At 39.3% G+C, this 20,886-nt stretch overlaps 1 protein-coding gene across 1 annotated transcript; it reads right to left on the bottom strand.

The window, feature by feature from the left end:
- Positions 1-2,341: 2,341 nt before the first annotated feature.
- On the bottom strand, positions 2,342-3,860 carry CLDN8 (claudin 8). The gene has a single exon (XM_005899553.3). It carries the CDS (start codon positions 3,756-3,758, stop codon positions 3,081-3,083), a length of 678 nt encoding a protein of 225 aa, XP_005899615.1. The 5' UTR covers positions 3,759-3,860; the 3' UTR covers positions 2,342-3,080.
- Positions 3,861-20,886: the final 17,026 nt, after the last annotated feature.

Genomic DNA, 20,886 nt, shown 5'->3' with positions numbered 1-20,886 from the left:
CACTTAAAGTAATGTACCTTAATTGTAGTTTATGCAGTGTAGGAGGGGGTCATTTTGGAAACAGAGTCAACAGAAGTGGTTCATGGTGGGGGCAGCAGGTGTTACAATATGAAAGAGAAAATAGTCCAGCTGTAAAATGAGAGCATAAAACTATATCCCTTACTTCACTGTGATTTGTTTTGTACATCATATGGTTTCTCCATAAAACTACATTATGAAACCTCCTGCACATAATTTGCCACCAGCCAAAGCACTTCCTAATCCCAGTGCCACTCTTTCAGGATACTGAAAAGACATTTGGCATTGGAATTATTCTAGTTTCTGGACGTCTGTTTTATAACTGTTAGCATACTGGTTATACACTGATGTCATTGTATGATAAAAGTTTGCTGTTAAGATTATAAGATAGATTTTCCTTCTTATCTCTCATTATCTGCTAAGGTATTTGGATTTACCTTATGGGCAACTAAGCAGTCTTACAGATATTATGGGCAGGCCGTGATGGTGTCTGATTTACTTTTTTTTTTTTTTAATTGGAGTATAGTTGCTTTACAATGTAGTTTCTGCTGTACAGCAAAGTGAATCAGCAATATAGGAACACATATCCCCTTCTGGATTTCCCTCCCATTTAGGTCACCACAGAGCCCTGAGTAGAATTTCCTGAGCGATACAGCAGGTTCTCATTAGGTTATCTATTTTATACATAGCAGTGGATATATGTCAATCCCAATCTCCCAATCATCCCATCCCTCCCCTGTGTTTTAGAAAGAACCGAACTGGGAATGTGGAGTGTGCCTGGAGCAAGGAGATCTTGAAGGTGGTAACAGAAGTCTAGAAGGTAGGAAAGAGAGGAGGTGTTAGTAAAGTGGAAAGTTGGAGAAAGGTTTCAGAGATACTCAACAGGTGAGTATCAAAAGGTTTTACTCAAGGAAAGCCAGTAGTGTTGTAATTCTGTTTAAGGGGAGAAACACGTAAATAATAAACTGAGTTGCGCCATTTGGGAGAGTTTTCTAACTGAAAATAATGTTTGATTAAAGGCTGATATTTAGAAGATTGGGTATATTTTTTCCTTTTTCTTCAAGATACTCAGTTTTTCTTTATTTCTGTTCTCATGAATGTTTTGACCTAAGAGGGCAAAATTGCCCAGGATAGGTTAGTATTTAGTTATTGGAAAATCACCAGTCTCAGAAAAAACACTAAAAGTTTTCCCAACTAACAGTAAACAAGTTATTTTCACATACAAAAATCAGTTCATAAACTAGACATTGCTGAAGTAAATCTACCTGCACTGAAAAAAAAGTATATGAACTATGAAATCAGACTGACACTTATTGATTAACCAATGAACTGTTCTGAGGGGTCCTCATCTGTAAATTAAACTAATTATATCAGTCTTATAAGCGATTTAGTGATATAATTCATTTAAAACAGTAGAGGTCTTAGTTTATAATGCATGTCCCTAAAACATTATGCCCTATTATTAATTAATGCTATTTCTCAGAGGCAGGGATATATCTCCCTATGGAAAGTTTGTACATAAATAGCTATTACATACGTAATAATACATGCAGGAAATAGATTTTTGGAACCTATAGTATTATCTTAAAAAATTACAAATATATTATCAACATCTAATACTAGTGTGTAAATCCAATCATTGTAAGTATATCATATTAAATGATATATAATAATCTGTATTCTCAAAAATTAATGCTGAATCTATCTTTATCTTTAAAATGTGATTTTGAAATCCTTTTTTAACTGCAAAGCTGAAAATATCAGGTTTTTTAAAACTCTTTACATTATTAAAATATTTAAAAACTGAAGAAAAATGAAAGATATCAAATTAATATAAAAAGCACAATTTATTAATACAAAGGACATAAAGCAGATACACATAGTTTATTAAGCTAGAAAAATGTATATACAAACTTTCAAATCAGATTAACAGTTCAATAAAATCTGGGGGAAACACAAAGATATAGTATACCTGTGCCTTAGTAAAACTGAACAAAATTGGAACAAAGAAAGATTCACCTTTGAAAACTGAAATGACAATTCTGACTTAAATATCCACATATAAGATGTAGTTCACAGAGGACAATTTGGTTTCATTTTTTGGTAATCAAATAAAGGTATATAATTTTTCTCTTCTGTTATTTATATTAATGAAAGTCCAAAGTCTCTATACAAATAGTTATTAAAATATATATATATATATATATATATATGATTTCTTGTCAAAATGTATCCTTCTCCAACCACAAAAACTTGAGGAAAAAAATCTTCACTTTCCTGAAGTCTTTAATATTTCTTAGACTATAGCTTTATCTTTCTTCTTAGTATAGCTCTGGAAAAGCAGTTTGAATGCAAAGCCCCTTGACAAAATATCTGCCTTTTAAAAGATGACCATTTAATATACAAGAAAAGGAAGGCCTCTGGGGAATGAGGAAAAAGGAATTTGGATTTCTAACTCCTAGGCTGAAAAATGAGATATCAAAAAGCCATTTAGTTCCCTTTACCCTGCTGATTAAAGCTTTCATTTTAACCTTCATTATAAATTAAGTGCATTCATCACTAAGCTGTTTTTAAACAATTAATATTAACCTTCTTCAATCTTACCCCTGGTTCCCCTGAAAAGCAATAGCTGAATTCTATTTATTCAGTGTAATGAATCAGTGTTTCATTTAAAATAGGACTATATAAGCCTGTCTCTACCTATGTGACACAGAAATGTTACACTCATCTATATACATAACGCTCTGTCATAGAGAAATCACAGTTGTAAAATAATTGTCTCCAACAATGTCATTTTGAAGTAACTAATAAAAGGAGATAAAACATGAACCATTTTAGAAAACAAATTACTGTTCTTTCTAGAATAATCAAAGCAATGTGTACAATTTCTCATGCAGCTGAAATTGATTATAGAATCATAAAGAGCTGATGTAATCAGTCCCTGTGATTAATACCAGGCAGTTAAGAACAGCCAATCAATGTTCTTTTGGGTCTCAGTTTTGGGAAGAGTGGACATCTATGTCATCTGGGTGGCTTTCTAGGTAGTTTAAAAAGAGTCATAACTACACGTACTGACTTTTGGAGTACACACTCGGCGACTTCTTTTCGGCGTGATAGCTTTTCTGGGTTGTTCGGTGGGACGGTATGGAGTATCTGTAGCTACTGCTCTTTTCATGGCAACAGGAAACGCAACAGAACAGCGCCCCTCCAACAATCAGCACCAGGGCCGTGGTCCAGCCTATGTAGAGGGCTTCTCCCAGCTCCCGTTTCTGGGCAATATCCACTATTGGGTTGTAGAAGTCTCTGATGATGGAATTGGCAACCCAGCTCACGGGGATGAGCACCACGAGGCCAGTGATGATGAAAATCACTCCAGCGGTCAGCAGAATGTGACCTTTCACCTTGTCGTCGTCCCCGGCGCATCTGGTACACTTCATGCCGAGGACGGCCGTCAGGAAAGCCAGGAAGGCCAGCACCGAGGCGGCACACATCAGTCCTCTGGCTGCCTGTAGGTCCGGAGAGAGAGCCAGCAGCGAGTCGTAGATTTTGCACTGCATTCTGATGTTAGCATGCCTCATGCAACTCATCCATAGTCCTTCCCAGAGGTTTTCAAAGACCACAATATTGCTTTCAATGAAGGCAGACACTCTCCACTGAGGCATGACCGTGACAGCCACTGTGCCCACCATGCCCACACCACCGAGCACCAATCCGGCGATTTGCAGGGCGTAGGTAGCCATTCTCCTCCAGGTTGGGTTTTATCCGACCAGGCGCCTGAGCTGGTAAGGCTGCTCTGAAGCCAGGTTCTCTGCGCCCCGAGGGAGAGCAGTTTTCCCGTAGTAATGAACTCAAAACTCAGTGTTTTTTTCAAATAAGAGCTGCTCGTCTGCTTCTAACTAGATTAAATCCAGTATTGGCTGGCCGAGATGCCCCCAGCTACTGACTGTGGCGGGTAAAGTTACAAATCAGGTGGGGCAACTTTCTCAGCCAGTAAGAGGGGGGTGGTAACTCAGGTGTGTCTAAGCCCACAAGAAATACTTGGAACGACTGGACCAGCACATAAACATTCTTTGTACTTCTCAGTTGTCCAAGAAGACAGCAGTATGTTTACCTGGAGGCACAATTAAGAATGTTTGCACAATCATCAAGAAATGTACCAGTCCCTTGAGATGTGAAAGTTGTACCTTGAACTGGCAATTCTGAAACTTTGAGTAAGGGCTGCTGTGGCCAAAACATAAGTTGCAATCTTTGCCTGAGAATTTGCTAGGATTGTCAGAATGCCAAAGTGAAAGGAGACTGGGGGATTGATAGATTGCTCATACCTGAGAAACCACATTCTTTGGGACACATATGATCCAAGTGGTTGATTTAATTTGTCAGCGACTTCAAAGCAAGCTTGACTGGGGTGAAATCAGGGAACAGATCATGCCAAGGGACAAAATAAGGCTAAAGTAATTAAATACATAGTCTTGTCCTCCTCCATGGCACCAAACACATATTGTTTTCTTTTGAGCTAGGGAAACCACTCACTGGTATATATCTGATAATCTTAATTTATAAGGAAAAAAAATACAAAAACAAGAGAAAAAAATCCATGTGACTTTCTTCTGGTTTCTTTTTCTGGATTCTTATGTAGCAAGTACTCACAATAGTAATTAAATGATGGATTGATGGATTGACTTACAGGTTGCTATCTCATTCTGCAGCTTTATCTTTTCTATCTTCCTAGACCTAAGCAACTAGAATTCTGCAACTGGTGCAAGTTTTAGGTCTATACAAATGGCTGATACTCCTAAATAAAAATTTATAGACAAAGTGACTATATTCAGCAAATCAACTAAATTTGTCAGTTACATGTCTTTAATACCGTGTCTGCAAGAGGAGCGGGATGTGCCTTGTGCTGTCGTATTCGACTGTTTCCTTACAGTAGGAGGTAGAATCCCATAAATGTAATACATTTTTGGACTTTTTCTTCTTAAAATAATAATGATGACAGCAATGGAATTAAAATAAACATTCGTGTTGATTTGGGAAAACTTCACCAGCGGTTTTCTTCTAAAGAATACCTTGAATACACTGTCCTGTCTTTCCAAAGTTCAAACTTTAGTTTCCTTTCATTTTTGCATTTAAAAAAGATCCTTTATTTACACTTTTACTTCTGTGGTTCCTTGTACTAGCTTAACTCAGGGTATGGAAGGGTGTGTTTCCTGCTCACTTGTTAAACTTTGAAAATTTAATGGGCCAAAAAATCTGAGTGGTTCATAGAGATATAGAGATTTAAAAAAAACAGTACTTTTAAGGAGGAGGAGAAGTTGCCAAAGTAAACTGTCTTATTAAAAAAATAATGTCTAGTAGGCCAAGCTGTTATTATTTTATTAGAATGAACCTGTTGAAATTAATAAAAAATTAAAAATTCATATTTACAGTAATTTTCTTCATGTGTTGGGCTCATTTAAAAATGAACTTAGAGCATACCCCTCTTTCTGACAAAAAGTATAGCATTTTCTCTTTCAGACTTGTATCAGTTGCACATTTGTAGTCAAGGGGGAATTAAGTTAAACTTGGAAAGATAATCTGCAATCCATTAAAAAGAGTTGAAATCAAAACAGTAGATTATTATTTTTATTATTATTATTATCATCTTGGTTTGCCAACTTGGGCAAAGGGAAGGACGACACAATTGGAAAGTGATAAAAATATGACATAACTGGTTGAGATAATAACAAACTAAAATTAAAAGTATATACATATATATATATATATATTTGAACTTGAGCAAACTCTGGGAGATAGTGGAGGACAGGGAAGCCTGGTGTGCTGCAGTCCATGGGGTCACAAAGAGTCGGACATGACTTAGCGACTGAACAACAGCATAGACACATATGTATATGTGTCTATATATAGTTATATTTGTAGGAAGACAAATCAAAATTTCTTTTCTAAATTTGTGTGTGATATATATTTTTAGCAGCTCTGTTGAAATATTGCAGAATATCCACATAAAATAGGAAAACTTGAGACAGAAATAGAGACCCATTGTACTTGAGAGCCTTGACCTTTATAGGAACTGCCTCCCAGCTATGGATTGATGTACCTGTTGGCTTTGTTCACTATCAAATCTCTCTTCCCTGAAGCATTCAGCTTTACCAAGACCTTATTTCACATAAAAATATTTTCTTCATTCCAAAAATATTTAGTACTTCACTCCTGAGATTTTCTTAGCCAAAAGATTAGGATCAAAAAGAGAAATCAGCCTTGGGTTAGCAACAGAATAATTACAGAGTTAGCTGTCCTGTCAGGAACTAGCCCAGGGCATTTAGCAAGGTTTCTTAAGTTAACCCAATGATATTCTGAAATAACTATGTCCCAAAGGTCCAAGAAAATGAGAAAGATAGGGAAGAATGTCTAGGGACAAGTTTTCTAGGGACAGAAATCTCCAAATCCAGAGCTTAAAATGTCAAGTTCCGGGCTTCTCTGGTGGCTCAGTGGTGAAGGATCTGGCTGCCATTGCAGGAGACATGGGTTTGATCCCTGGTCTGGGGAGATCCCACTTGTTGCAGAACAACTAAGCTCTTGCACCATAATTATTGAGTCTGTGCTCTAGAGCCCCCAAGCTGCAAATACAGAGCCCACATAACAACCACTGAAGCCTACACACCCTACAGCTGGTGCCCCGCAACAAGAGAAGCCACAGCAATGAGAAGCCGCAAGAGAGTAGCTCCCGCTTGCCACAACCAGAGAAAAGCCTGAGCAACAGAGACCCAACACAGCCAGACATAATAAATAATACAATTTTTTAAAAGTCAGGTTCATTGTTTATATTTTCTATAATATCGTATTCTTGAGAAGATTAACTTGCCTGAGAAATTCAGAGAGCAGTAACGGTGAGAGCATTAGCAGATTAATAGCATTTTTTTTAAACTGCTTTTTAATTCAGAGCAACAGAGCCACCTACTCAGGTTATTCTATCATTTCTATTTCCATTTCTATGGAAGAACTAAAATATTACTTAGAACCTACAAAGACTAGCATGTTCATGTTGACCCTCTGTGTTCCCTTGCCCTCTGGAAATCTCCCTTTTGTCTACATTATCAGAAACTTGATTTAAGTTTGGCAATTAAATTTGCCAAATTAAATTTAGTCCTGACAACTACATAACACATGCAAATGCTGCTGCTTTATAAATAATGACACAAAATGTCACTGTCACTTTGCTCTTGCTTTTATTATCCTTATTGTTCCAGCAATTAATCCCTAACCAACAACTCTTTAGTCTGGAATTCCTATTAATTTTCACCACAGCTTGTAGTAATCTTTGTTTCTGCCTATCAAGCTGTTGCCAATTTCTATTGTTTTCTGGATTTGCTTTTGTATTTATTTTTTTTTCTTCTGTTGTGTTGAGAGTTTTCAATCTGTGTTTATTTTAAATTATTTTTCATTGTTAATTAACTGCACTTGGCTGGCCATCTTGTCCTGAGGAAAAAAGTGTACACATCAATAGGCCTCTTTGTTTGTGGTTCCCAAATTAATCTTGGACACTGCCACATGTTCTAGAACTATCATCCTATTTGTCCTTAACAATATTCTCTGTTCTCGAAGTTCCATTAGCAGTTCTCTTGTATTTGCCACCTCTCTGTTCTGCTTATAAATGAACTCCTGTATATATGTGTCACATCTTCTTTATCCATTAATCTGTCAGTGGACACCTAGGTTGCTTCCTTATCCAGGTTATTGTGCATAGTTTGAAGTTTAAGTAGGTCCCATTTGTTTATTTTCATTTTTACTTTTACTACTTTAGGAGGTGGGCCAAAAAAGATCTCGCTGTGATTTGTCACAGAGTGTTTTTCTTATGTTTTCCTCTAAATGTTTTATAACTTCCGGGTTTACATTTAGGTCTCTTATCAATTTTGAGTTTATTTTTGTGTATGGTGTTGGGCAGTGTTCTAATTTCATTATTTTACACTGCTGCTGCTGCTAAGTTGCTTCAGTCGTATCCGACTCTGTGCGACCCCAGAGACGGCAGCCCACCAGGCTCCTCCGTCCCTGGGATTCTCCAGGCAAGAACACTGGAGTGGGTTGCCATTTCCTTCTCCAAGGCATGAAAGTGAAAAGTGAAGTCGCTCAGTCGTGTCCAACTCTAGCGACTCCATGGACTGCAGCCCACCAGGCTCCTCTGTCCATGGGATTTTCCAGGCAAAAGTACTGGAGTGGGGTGCCATTATTTTACACTACCATGTGTAAAATGGGTAGCTAGTGGAAAGCTGCTGTATAGCAGAGAGAGCTCAGCCTGGCTCTCCTTGATGACTTGGTGGGATGGGGGTGGGGGGCCTGTGGGAGGGAGACTAAGGAGGGAGGTGATATATGTATACATGGAGTTGATGCAACACTGTAAAGCAATTATGTGTGCTAAGTCGCTTCAGCTGTGTCCGGCTCTTTGTGGCCCTATGGCCCGCATCTCCCGTCTCCTGCATTGGCAGGTGGGTCCTTTACTACTAGTAACATTTTATATTTCAATTAAAAAAATAGTAAACAAATGCATTAAAAATACATTTTTTAAAAAATGAACTGTTTTCTGTATAATAATCGCCATGTTTTAGTTCAGACTGCTTTAACAGAATACAATAGACCAGGTGGCTCAAACAACAGAAATTAACTTTTCACAGTTCTGGAGTCTTGGGACGTCTGAAATCAGGGTGCCAGGTGGTGGAGTTCTGGTGAGAGCCCTCTCTGTGGTTTGCCGACCTCCATCTTCTTGCTGTGCTTCCCTGGCCACTCAATAGTAAGGAATCCGCTTGCTGATGGAAGAGACATGGGTTCAAATCCTGGGTTGGGAAGATCCCCTGGAGGAGGAAATGGCTACCCATCCCAATATTCTAGCCTGGAGAATCCTATGGACAGAGGATTATGGTGGGCTACAGTCCAGGGAATCACAAAGAGTCACGATGACTTAGCGACTCAACAACAACAATTTTCTTGCTGTACCCTCACAGGGTAGAGAGTGAGAGAACTCTATATGCCTTCCTTTTTTATAAGGACATTAATATCTTGAGGGCCCTACTCTCATGACCACATCTAAACCTAATTACCTAAAACTATTACCTAAGGTCCCACCCCTAAATTTCTCCTAATTTTCATTGCAGTTTTTAAAAATTAAAATCTGAGTTTCTGTGAATTCTGACATTTCGGGGGAGATAGGTCCATGTGCTTTATTGAGTGTAGTGTGTGTGATAACCCCACTAAAGGGCAAGAAATCCACTGAGATCTTTTTTTAAGATAATTAAGCTATACACTGTGGGAAACTTGCCTCTAAATTATTGACAAATTATGGACAAATTGACAGGAACCATCCCACTTCTTATTCTCTCTCTCTCTCTTTTTTTTTAGTAAATCTTTTATTTTTGTTTTACTTATTGTTTGTTTGTTTGGCCAAGACATGGGGCATGTGGAATTTTAGTTTTCCAACCAAAGATCAAATCTCTGCCTGGCTCAGATGGTAAAGAATCTGCCCACAAGGCGGGAGATCTGGGTTCGATCCAAGATCCCATGGAGAAGGAAATGGCAACCCACTCCAGTGTTCTTGCTTGGAAAACCCCATAGAAAGAGGAGCCAGGTGGGCTACAGCCCATGGGATCAGTGCAAAGAGACAGACATGACTGAGTGACTAACATTTTCACTTTCACTTCACTGCATTGGAAGTGCAGATTCCTAATCAAGAGACCACCAGGGAAGTTCCAACCATCCTACTTCTAATGATTTGTGATATTTTTTTTTAAAAGCTGAAGTTTATCAGTAATGATAATAGCTACAAAGTATTAAAGGGTCCCAATATCACAGGTTACTTATATGCACTACATCTCACATTTAAAATGTCCCTATGAAGTAAGGCTTATTAGCTCCATTTTATAATTCAATAAATTCAGGAGAGACTGTGCCTTTTCTAAGTGCATACAACTTTGGTTTGCCAAATCTGCAGATATAGAACCTAGATTCAGACCTAAATTCCACGTTGTGTCCTGTCTTGCCTACAATCTCTTGAAGGAAACTAGAGAAAGGGAATCTCTTATATGAACACATACGATCAAAGTTAAGGAAAAAACAAAATTTGTCCAACACATTTTTTTTTCCCCTTGTAGCACATTATTGAAAACTATGCATGGGAGAAATATCAATAACCTCAGATAGACAGATGACACCACCCTTATGGCAGAAAGTGAAGAGGAACTAAAGAGCCTCTTGATGAAAGTGAAAGAGGAGAGTGAAAAAGTTGGCTTAAAGCTCAACATTCAGAAAACGAAGATCATGGTATCCGGTCCCATCACTTCATGGGAAATAGATGGGGAAACAGTGGAAACAGTGGCAGATTTTATTTTGGGGGCTCCAAAATCACTGCAGATGGTGATTGCAGCCATAAAATTAAAAGATGCTTACTCCTTGGAAGGAAAGTTATGCCCAACCTAGACAGCATATTAAAAAGCAGAGACATTACTTTGCCAACAAAGGTCCTTCTAGTCAAGGCTATGGTTTTTCCAGTGGTCATGTATGGATGTGAGAGTTGGACTGTGAAGAAAGCTGAGCGCTGAAGAATTGATGCTTTTGAACTGTGGTATTGGAGAAGACTCTTGAGAGTCCCTTGGACTGCAAGGAGATCCAACCAGTCCATCCTAAAGGAGATCAGTCCTGGGTGTTCATTGGAAGGACTGATGCTGAAGCTGAAACTCCAATACTTTGGCCACCTGATGTGAAGAGTTGACTCATTGGAAAAGACCCTGATGCTGGGAGGGATTGGGGGCAGGAGGAGAAGGGGATGACAGAGGATGAGATGGCTGGATGGCATCACTGACTCGATGGACATGAGTTTGGGTAAACTCTGGGAGTTAACGATGGACAGGGAGGCCTGGCGTGCTGCGATTCATGGGGTCGCAAAGAGTCGGACACGACTGAGCGACTGAACTGAACTGAATGCATGGCCAAACTTTGTGATTTATTTATTTATTTTTTTAATCAAATATCTGATTCCTTGATATTTGAAATGTATTTTAATACTCTATTCAGAGAAGTTTCTCCTGGGGAAATCACACCACAATTATATCTTATTTAAAGTTTCAGAGAGTCCCCCACTCAGAAATCATTATTTGGCACTCCTTTCTTATCTGTTTCTCATTGTCATCTCCATCTCAATAGTTTCTTAGTCACAGACTAGGTCATGGTACTTAATGATCTAATCAATGCTGGACACGTATTTGGCCAAAGGGGAATTAAACAACTTTGGTGCAATGAAGCGAACCACTTCATATCAGTGCTCTCAGCTTACTGTAATCCAAGAAAACTTTGTTTTGCATTTTACAGAATTTATTAGTGATCAACAGAGTAACGATACGAGAATTACTTCTATTTGTCCACTGAAATTGTTCTTTTCAGTGGCTCAAGAGCAACTGTTTTATCTTTGACATAAAGCCAAAATGAAAAACATTTGTAAGTTGCATAAAACAGTGTTTTACATGGTTATTTGTGAAACTGCTTGAAAAACTATTTTCTTAATCTTTTCATTTCATATCGTAATATTTTTCTACTAAAATATAAAGAATGATGTGCACCTTTGAATGATAAAAGCAAAGGGTCCTTGATAAAATTTAGAAACAAACTCATCATTTCCCTTAATCATCAATTTTCTGGTCAGGTGGAGATATTAATTGGGAGCAGGAATTGTAACATTCAATAATGAATAAGGCCAAAAAAGAGTATTTCTCAAAATTTAATTTTGGATCTACATCTATTCACACTGAGTTTAACTCAGGTTAATTACAAAGAGGAAGGAAAAAGAAAAAGACATGTAAGATAATATCTTCAATATGATTCCATACTGTTATGCTAATCATAAGAACTATTCAATAAATATTAAATTATATTAATAAGTAAGCCTATTGCACAACACAATGTATTAATTAATTAGATGATTTGATCCTTTCAACTACATTATTAGAACAATACTCATCATACTGGGCTTTGCAATGCAGGAGATGAGGATTCAATTCCAGGGTCAGGAAGATCCCCTGGAGAAGGAAATGCAACCCACTCCAGTATTCTTGCCTGGGAAGTCCCATGGACAAAGGAGCCTCTCAAGGTACAGTCCATAGGGTCATGAAGAGTCAGACACCAGACATGAGTGACTTATCGACCGAGCAGGACAACATATGATGTATAGAACAGTCTATGGACTCTATGGGAGAGGGAGAGGGTGGGAAGATTTGGGAGAATGGCATTGAAACATGTAAAATATCATATATGAAACGAGATGCCAGTCCAGGTTCGATGCACGATACTGGATGCTTGGGGCTAGTGCACTGGGATGACCCAGAGGGATGGTATGGGGGGGGAGGAGGAGGAGGGTTCAGGATGGGGAACACATGTATACCTGTGGCGGATTCATTTTGATATTTGGCAAAACTAATACAATTATGTAAAGTTTAAAAATAAAATAAAATTAAAAAAAAAAAAAGAATCAGTTTTACTAAGAAAGCTCCAAGTATGGAGTTTAAATAAATGAACCACCCAAAGTCCTACAACTAACTGGTAATAAGTCCAGTGGAGGAATTCCAGTCTGCCAGACATCTGAGGTCATACTCTTGATCCACTCACTATTCCTTATGGACCTGGGTCCAAATCTGACTCGTGGCTTGCAACATATTACAGTTTATCTCTCACTGTACTCTGAAAAAAATGTTCTGCACATAGTAGGTTTTCAATAGCATTTTGAACAGGACAAAGAGAAATAAGGCCTCTCCATTCCCTATGGCAAAAGCCATTGAGAACCGTAAGATGAAAATGTATGACTGAAAAGACCACACACTTGGAAACCACACGTCCTTATGAGGAAACAGTGAATAGGGCAGTTCGAAAAATGAGTTTCTCTTGTAAAGTTGGAATTAACAGGATAGGGAAAAGTAATTAACTGGGCAAATAGAGCTAAGCCATGTTACTGATTAATTTACAAAACAATTAACTTTCCACTTAAAATTCAAATTAAGATTCTGTCTGCCTTAGGCCACCAGTGTTTGCAAATTTTAATAGGGTTAGACATGAAGTGCTTTACTTAAAACCAACTTCAGACCACAATGGGTAAGAATATTATTGGAACAAACAGTGCGTGTCTTTCTTGGTTTTCAGTTATTTTTCAAAAAAAGAAAATATTGTAATATATTATAACATGTCAGACTTCCTAATGTCTTTTTTAATGAGAATATGAGGAAAATTAAAAGCTGTACAATTTCTTTCTCAAATATTGCATATAGAGTTTTTAAGTTTTACAGTACTTTCAAAATGATGACCATGAAATATCTTCTGGAGATTTCCAGCCACCTAACAAGTATATTATGTCCAGGCACCATGATAGACTCTAGAGATCAAGAAATAAATCGTAGTCTCTGGTCTTTATGATTTTATATTTGCAGAGCACCGAAGCGGCAGTAGGAAAGAAACCCTGCTGGGTCAAGTACATTTTCATAATAAACCAAGTCTTTAAAAATAATAATAACATGTGTTTATGATTATACAGCTTTAAAAATGGCCAAATTTGTCTGTTCCAGAATGATAAACAAAAGCCCAGCCCTGAGTACTTTCGGTATATGTCCACTTCAGGGAGTTGCAAGAACACTACCAAATATTGCTTTGAGGACCTTTTGATAGAGTGGCTACAGGTTTTTCTATTCTGATGGCATTATTGAAACATGGCACTCTCTGGTCTCCCCAGCAGCAGGAGCCCTGCACTGCTCTATGGTCCAAATATTCAGCCAGCACTCAGATCCTGAAAGACACGGGACGATTGGGTGCTGAATGGAGTCCGAATCAGGAGTTTGGTGCTGACCTGGTCAGTAGGTCTCACTTTGCTCATGGTGTGATTCATTCTACAGGTGATTCAAACCATTCTTTGGACTCTGAAAAGGCACAGCTTTAAATGCACAAGCAGGTAAGGAGGAGAGCCTGTCTGCACTCTTTTTTTTTTTCTAATTTTATTTTATTTTTAAACTTGACATAATTGTATTAGTTTTGCCAAATATCAAAATGAATCCACCACAGGTATACATGTGTTCCCCATCCTGAACCCTCCTCCCTCCTCCCTCCCCATACCATCCCTCTGGGCCATCCCAGTGCACCAGCCCCAAGCATCCAGCATCGTGCATCGAACCTGGACTGGCAACTCGTTTCCTACATGATATTTTACATGTTTCATTGCCATTCTCCCAAATCTTCCCACCCTCTCCCTCTCCCACAGAGTCCGTAAGACTGTTCTATACATTAGTGTCTCTTTTGCTGTCTCGTATACAGAGTTATTGTTACCATCTTTCTAAATTCCATATATATGGGTTAGTATACTGTATTTATGTCTTTCCTTCTGGCTTACTTCACTCTGTATAATAGGCTCCAGTTTCATCCACCTCATTAGAACTGATTCAAATGTATTCTTTTTAATGGCTGAGTAATACTCCATTGTGTATATGTACCACTGCTTTCTTATCCATTCACCTGCTGATGGACATCTAGGTTGCTTCCATGTCCTGGCTATTATAAACAGTGCTGCGATGAACATTGGGGTACACGTGTCTCTTTCCCTTCTGGTTTCCTCCGTGTGTATGCCCAGCAGTGTGATTGCTGGATCATAAGGCAGTTCTATTTCCAGTTTTTTAAGGAATCTCACACTGTTCTCCATAGTGGCTGTACTAGTTTGCATTCCACCAACAGTGTAAGAGGGTTCCTTTTCTCCACACCCTCTCCAGCATTTATTATTTGTAGACTTTTGGATCACAGCCATTCTGACTGGTGTGAAATGGTACCTCATAGTGGTTTTGATTTGCATTTCTCTGATAATGAGTGATGTTGAGCATCTTTTCATGTGTTTGTTAGCCATCTGTATGTCTTCTTTGGAGAAATGTCTATTTAGTTCTTTGGCCCATTTTTTGATTGGGTCGTTTATTTTTCTGGAGTTGAGCTGTAGGAGTTGCTTGTATATTTTTGAGATTAGTTGTTTGTCGGTTGCTTCATTTGCTATTATTTTCTCCCGTTCTGAAGGCTGTCTTTTCACCTTGCTAATAGTTTCCTTTGATGTGCAGAAGCTTTTCCGGTTAATTAGGTCCCATTTGTTTATTTTTGCTTTTATTTCCAATATTCTGGGAGGTGGGTCATAGAGGATCCTGCTGTGATGTATGTCGGAGAGTGTTTTGCCTATGTTCTCCTCTAGGAGTTTTATAGTTTCTGGTCTTACGTTTAGATCTTTAATCCATTTTCTTTGAAAAGCAGTTCCCAGGCATTTGGGGACTTCAAAGGAAATGAAACAACCCATGGAAAGCACCTCTAGGAGACTATGTAGAAGCAAATCAACTGCCCCAGGCAGTTGCACAACTTCCTGGCTTATTCACCCTCCTATTTCTTGTTCTTCTTTTCCTTTCTCTCAGACCCTTGTTCCTCTGGGATCTTCTTTAGGATCCCTGCTCCTGGGACTTGAACGTGACTATGGAACTGGGCCATGGAAGGCTCTCTCAGGCACGGTTTCATCTGTCCCTGTCTCTCACACTCCTGAACATTCCATTTCTTTCCTTTGTTGCTCAACTGGTTGGTCCTGCCCTGCCAGGCTTCCCTCCAGGTCAAGAGCTTTGAACAGGGATGCAGTCTTTGTACACAGGAGCAGGATGGAATGAATATTAGACTCAGAGTAGGTCTGAGTGATCCTCTCCACAACTCATTCTATAGCTGAGGGAAGGAAAAATGCATGAAGTCAGGAGCTATCTCTGTTTTACCCACCCTTGTAGCAAAATATTGCATAAGCCTGGCACGTGCAAAGTGCCCTATATTTATTTGATATTACACAGATAGTACCGAAATCTCTATGCCCAGTTTTGGATGTCTCCTTGGTGACTCTAGGTAACTAGGACACTGTCTCCAAGAAAACTACTTATTGGTTATGCATGCATTTGTTTATTTTTCTTATTGCTCTCCCCCTCTAACAGAATATAAATGCTGTGGGCAAAGTTACTTTGTCTTGTCCACTGATCTTATATCCAACCACTAGATACTATCTGGTTCATAGTAAGAGCTCAGGAAATATTTGAGATAGAAGAATAAATAAATGAATAGTATTTCAGAAGACATTCTAAGCACACAGAATTTTGTTAATACCCTCCATGTAAGTTGCATCACTTTGTCAGGCATTTTCTGGTCAATACCTAAGCAGAGAAGAATCTAAAATACCATTCAGGGGACTTCCCTGGTGGTCCGGTGGTTAAGATTCTGTGCTCCCAATGCGGGGGTCCTGAGGTCTATCTCTGGTCAGGGAACTAAGTCTCACATGCCACAACTAAAGATCCCAAAGGCGGCAATGAAGACCCAGTGCAGTCAAAAATAAAGAAATAAATATCAAAAATAAAACATTAAATAACAATAAAATATCACTTAGGCTTTGGTTCTATCAGCCTTTCACTGCACAGTTAGCCACAACCTTTAAGAGGTAAAAATAACATCCCAGTGGGCTCATGTATTTTGCTTCAGCTTTCGTCAAGTTTAAGTATTCTCAGCAAACAGACTTTCATTTTCTTATTTGTTCTCCCTTTCTTCTCCCTTCTCAGTACACAGATCCCCATTTTTGGTACTGCCTGTAATTATTAATCAAATACTCTTTCAATTATCTTGGCAAATATTGGTAAACTGAGAATCTAGGTTACCACTTTTGTTAAATATATAATTTTAATTTACTGGGGAATTACTAATTATAATTACTTTTCTCTAAATATACTAAAAATAAAGAAGAATGATAATAAAGAATGCTAGGAAATTAATGAAAGATAATGTATTTACATATATATATATAACTTTGAAAATAACTTGTATGTATCTCTCATGCATTTTCTCAATGGAAAAATAAAATTTATTTTCTTCCCTGCTATTTTGGAGTTGTGCTGATTTCTCTGGGAAATTTACTTTTTTTTGCCCATGTTCAAACTGGAATTCTTACAAGTCAATGATGTTGGACACGACTTAGGAACTGAACAACAACAATGATTGCAGGAAGGGGTTTCATTTAGAAGGAACATTAGTCTATGGCAGTAGTCATCTCAACTGCATCAGCCTGCCTTTATCCATTTGCCTGTGATTACTCTGAACTCAGAAAAGGAAGGGAAAGAATTTCCACCACAAATGAGTGAATGATAAGCCCATGAGTGAGCTATTTGTAGGGTATAGTTCAGGCTAAGGCAGAAAAAGGAGAGACGACCTCAACAGAAGTATGTTACTTTTATTCAGGCAGGGAGGGGCAACAGTCGGCCTAACGACCAGGCTGAGTGCAGACAGGGATCAGGGAGGCTCCACATTTATAAGGAGGTTTGTGAAAGCGATAAGGAAAAGGTTAATCAGGCAGGATGTTTTGGGTATTCTTTACTTGAGATGGCATTTGTAGCTGGGCAGGGGGTCATAAGTCTTCCGGGCAGGTGTAGGGGGTAGAAGGTTTCTGGACAGGGGGTGATAAGTCCCAGATAGATGCAACAGGCCTGGAGCAACAGGGCAGGACCTAAACTTCTGTTTTGTTTTCTCCGAAATTAGATGATTCAGCGAGGGCCTTTGAAACTGTTTTCTTTCCTAGGCTAAAAAGACTCCTTCACTATTACTGGGGACTTACTTGGTTTCCAATGAACATACTAGCAACTATAAAACTTGAAGCAGTGATTTTATTTAAAAATAATTAGCATGAGCATGGATTGCTGTTCGTGTGTGTGTTTCCCTTACCTTTCAATCAACATTTGTCTCAAATTTTATACTGTTTTGAACAACTATTTTTAGAATTAGAAAAAGCTTATTTAAGTGTGCTTTTAGTATCTCAAATCGTGGACAGTGTCTCTCCTGGAGACAGTAACACAGATGCGTGTATATGTGTATGGGTGAAGTCATGAATGGCTTTCAAATTCTGTAGACTCTATGTTGGTTGAATTTTGTGCATGAGAATGTGTGTGTGTTAGTCGCTCAGTCTGACTCTTTGTGACCCCATGGACTATAGCTAACCAAGCTCCTCTGTCCATAGAATTCTTCAGGCAAGAATACTAGAGTGGGTAAGCAACCATTTCCTTCTCCAGTGGATTTTCCCCACCCAGGGACTGAACCTGGGTCTGCTGCATTGCTGGCAGATTCTTTACCACCTGAGCCACCAGGGAAGCCTGTACAAGAGACTCTGAGGATATAATATAAAAAATAAAGTACAATTCTTCATGTCACATTTATGTAAATGTAAATATGGTTCTTATGGTTCTCTTGCGATTCAGATTCCATTTAAATAACCACTATTGATCTTCTAGCACATGCTAGAAACAGTCCAAATGCTATTGTAATTGAATTAGGCTAGTTTTTAATTTGGAGATGAAAAATCCCCTTTGGGATAGATTCTGACAATGAAGGAAAAGAAATCCCTGGGGGGCACAAGTTTCACAAAGGGAGAGACTTTCTCTTTACAGAGCAATTCACAGCTGACTTTGAGGGTGTAATGGGAACACCTATAGTACAGTAGAATAGAATTACAGTGAATAGACTCACAGTGAATAGACTAATAGTGAATAGATTTATTCTTACAGTGAATTGAACAGAAAAATAAGGCAGCAGTCCATCTGGATTCAGACACCCCCCTCCCCAGCTCTGTTCTTACAGACAATTGTTTCACTTTACAACCTAAAACACTTCACTCATCTACATATTTGTCATATTCTGGTGTTACCAAGTCCAAGCTAGCTCTGCTTATCACGGAACAGGACAATGAATCTAAAAGATGAAGTGTTGAGGTAAGGAATACAGCTTTACTGAACTGGTAGTCTCAAAATAACCATCTTATCAGGGTAGGTCTAGATGCCAAGTTCTTTTATAGAACAGAGTTGAGGGATGGGGTGGGTAAGGGGAGAGGAAGTGAGGAAACCAAATAAAAGACCATTAATCTTGCAAATATCTCCAAGTGCGGCAAGCCTCTGGCAGGGGATGTGTTAATTTCTTCCTTTCTGCCATCCCTAGATGGACAGGGTCCTGAACAAAGGCACTTTAAGTTTAACAGTCTGCAGAGGGGGTAGGGTTCTTTGAGGTAGACCATTATGTATGATTACATAAACAAAAAGCAATGAAAAGCAAGTCAAAGAAAGAATTCCAACATGGAATCAGAATTGGCTCCTCCCTGCAACAGCCATACTTAACCACCCTTGACTCTAGACTTGAAATCCCAATTACAATGATTCCTTTGTGTCAGGCATTGGTGACTATGGACAACAGAAAAGCAATCAACACAGTTCAATTCTGGAAAAACTCTCAAGTCCCCTTTCCATCTAAAGAGAAAATGTCCTGCCATAGACAGTCATAGTAATTAATAGCTTGACCCAAATGTCATTTTAAGTCCTTCATTTGTGAATCTCTTTATTAATTTTCAAATGTTGATTGCCCAAAGAGTACAGGATGGATGCTGTTCTAAGCAATGAAAATTGACTAGGGAGAAGGCACAGTCTCTGCCTCAAGGAGCTAATGGGCTAACTGGGAAAGAACTTGTGCAGCCAAGTATGCTTCCCATTAAGAACCACCCTTTCTGTGGATTGTAAAATCATAGGATTTATGACATGCTGTCCCAAACACAAATGCCTACAGGGACAAGGGTGTGGACCCAAAAAATGAAGCAAATTGGGACAGGTAAGGACACAGCAGCCTCCCCTGAAACAACGAGAGCTGCCAAAATCCAGCTGATGTTTGCCATGAGGGAGAGAGCACCTTTGTGCTATTAGAACTTTACATCCTTAACAAGAAGACAGAAAACTGGGTCTTTTCATCAAATTCCTCAACTTTTAACATTGCCCACAGTATGATTAGGGGCTTCCCCAGTGGCTCAGCAGTAAAGGACATGCCTGCAATGCAGGAGACTTGGAGGAGATGCAGGTTCTTTCTATCTCTGGGTTGGGAAGATACCCTGGACTAGGAAATGGCAACCTGCTCCAGTATCCTTGCCTGGAAAATTCCATGGACAGAGGAGACTTGCCAGCTACAGTTCATGGGTACACAGAGTCAGACATGACTGAGTGGCTAAACAGCAGTGTGATTGCTGAACAAAACATGTGGAACAAATTTGGCACAAGTTTCATCAGTTTCTAACCACATGTCAAGACCCGTGACCTCTGGGTATCAATTGCCATCAAGTAAGCTAACAATGGCACCCCACTCCAGTACTCTTGCCTGGAAAATCCCAGGGATGGGGGAGCCTGGTGGGCTGCAGTCCATGGGATCACTAAGAGTCGGACGTGACTGGGCGACTTCACTTTGACTTTTCACTTTCATGCATTGGAGAAGGAAATGGCAACCCACTCCAGTGTTCTTGCCTGGAGAATCCCAGGGATAGGGGAGCCTGGTGGGCTGCAGTCTATGGGGTCGCACAGAGTCGGACACGACTGAAGCGACTTAGCAGCAGCAGCAAGCTAACCCCAGGGGCTTCCCTGGTAGCTCAGTGGTAAAGAATCTGGTGCCTGCCAATGAGGGAGACATAGGTTTGATGCCTGCCCCAGGAAGATCCCACAGGTTGTGGAGCGACTACGCCGGTGTGTCACAAGATTGGAACCTATGCTCTGGAGCCTGGGAGCTGCAAGTACTAAAGCCCACGTGTTCTGGAGCCCGGTGCTCTGAAACAAGAGAAGCCTGCCCACTGCAGCTAGAGAGCAGCCCCTACTCTCTGCAACTAGAAAACAGCACTCACAGCAACAAAGACCCAGCACAGCTCAAAATAAAGAAAAAAAAAAAGCTAAGCCCACTCATGTGTCAATTTCTTTGTCAATACCAGGAGCGCAGAAGCTGCTGGTTACCTCTGTGGAATGCTTTAAGAGT

The sequence above is a fragment of the Bos mutus genome, chromosome 1 (assembly GCF_027580195.1).
Source record: "Bos mutus isolate GX-2022 chromosome 1, NWIPB_WYAK_1.1, whole genome shotgun sequence".
In the NCBI taxonomy this organism is placed as follows: Eukaryota; Metazoa; Chordata; class Mammalia; order Artiodactyla; family Bovidae; genus Bos; species Bos mutus.
This window is presented reverse-complemented; position numbering and strand designations above follow the sequence as displayed.

Coding starts and splice junctions, on each gene's coding strand:
- CLDN8 (XM_005899553.3), bottom strand. CDS start 3,758: ATGGCTACCTACGCCCTGCAAATCGCCGGATTGGTGCTCGGTGGTGTG.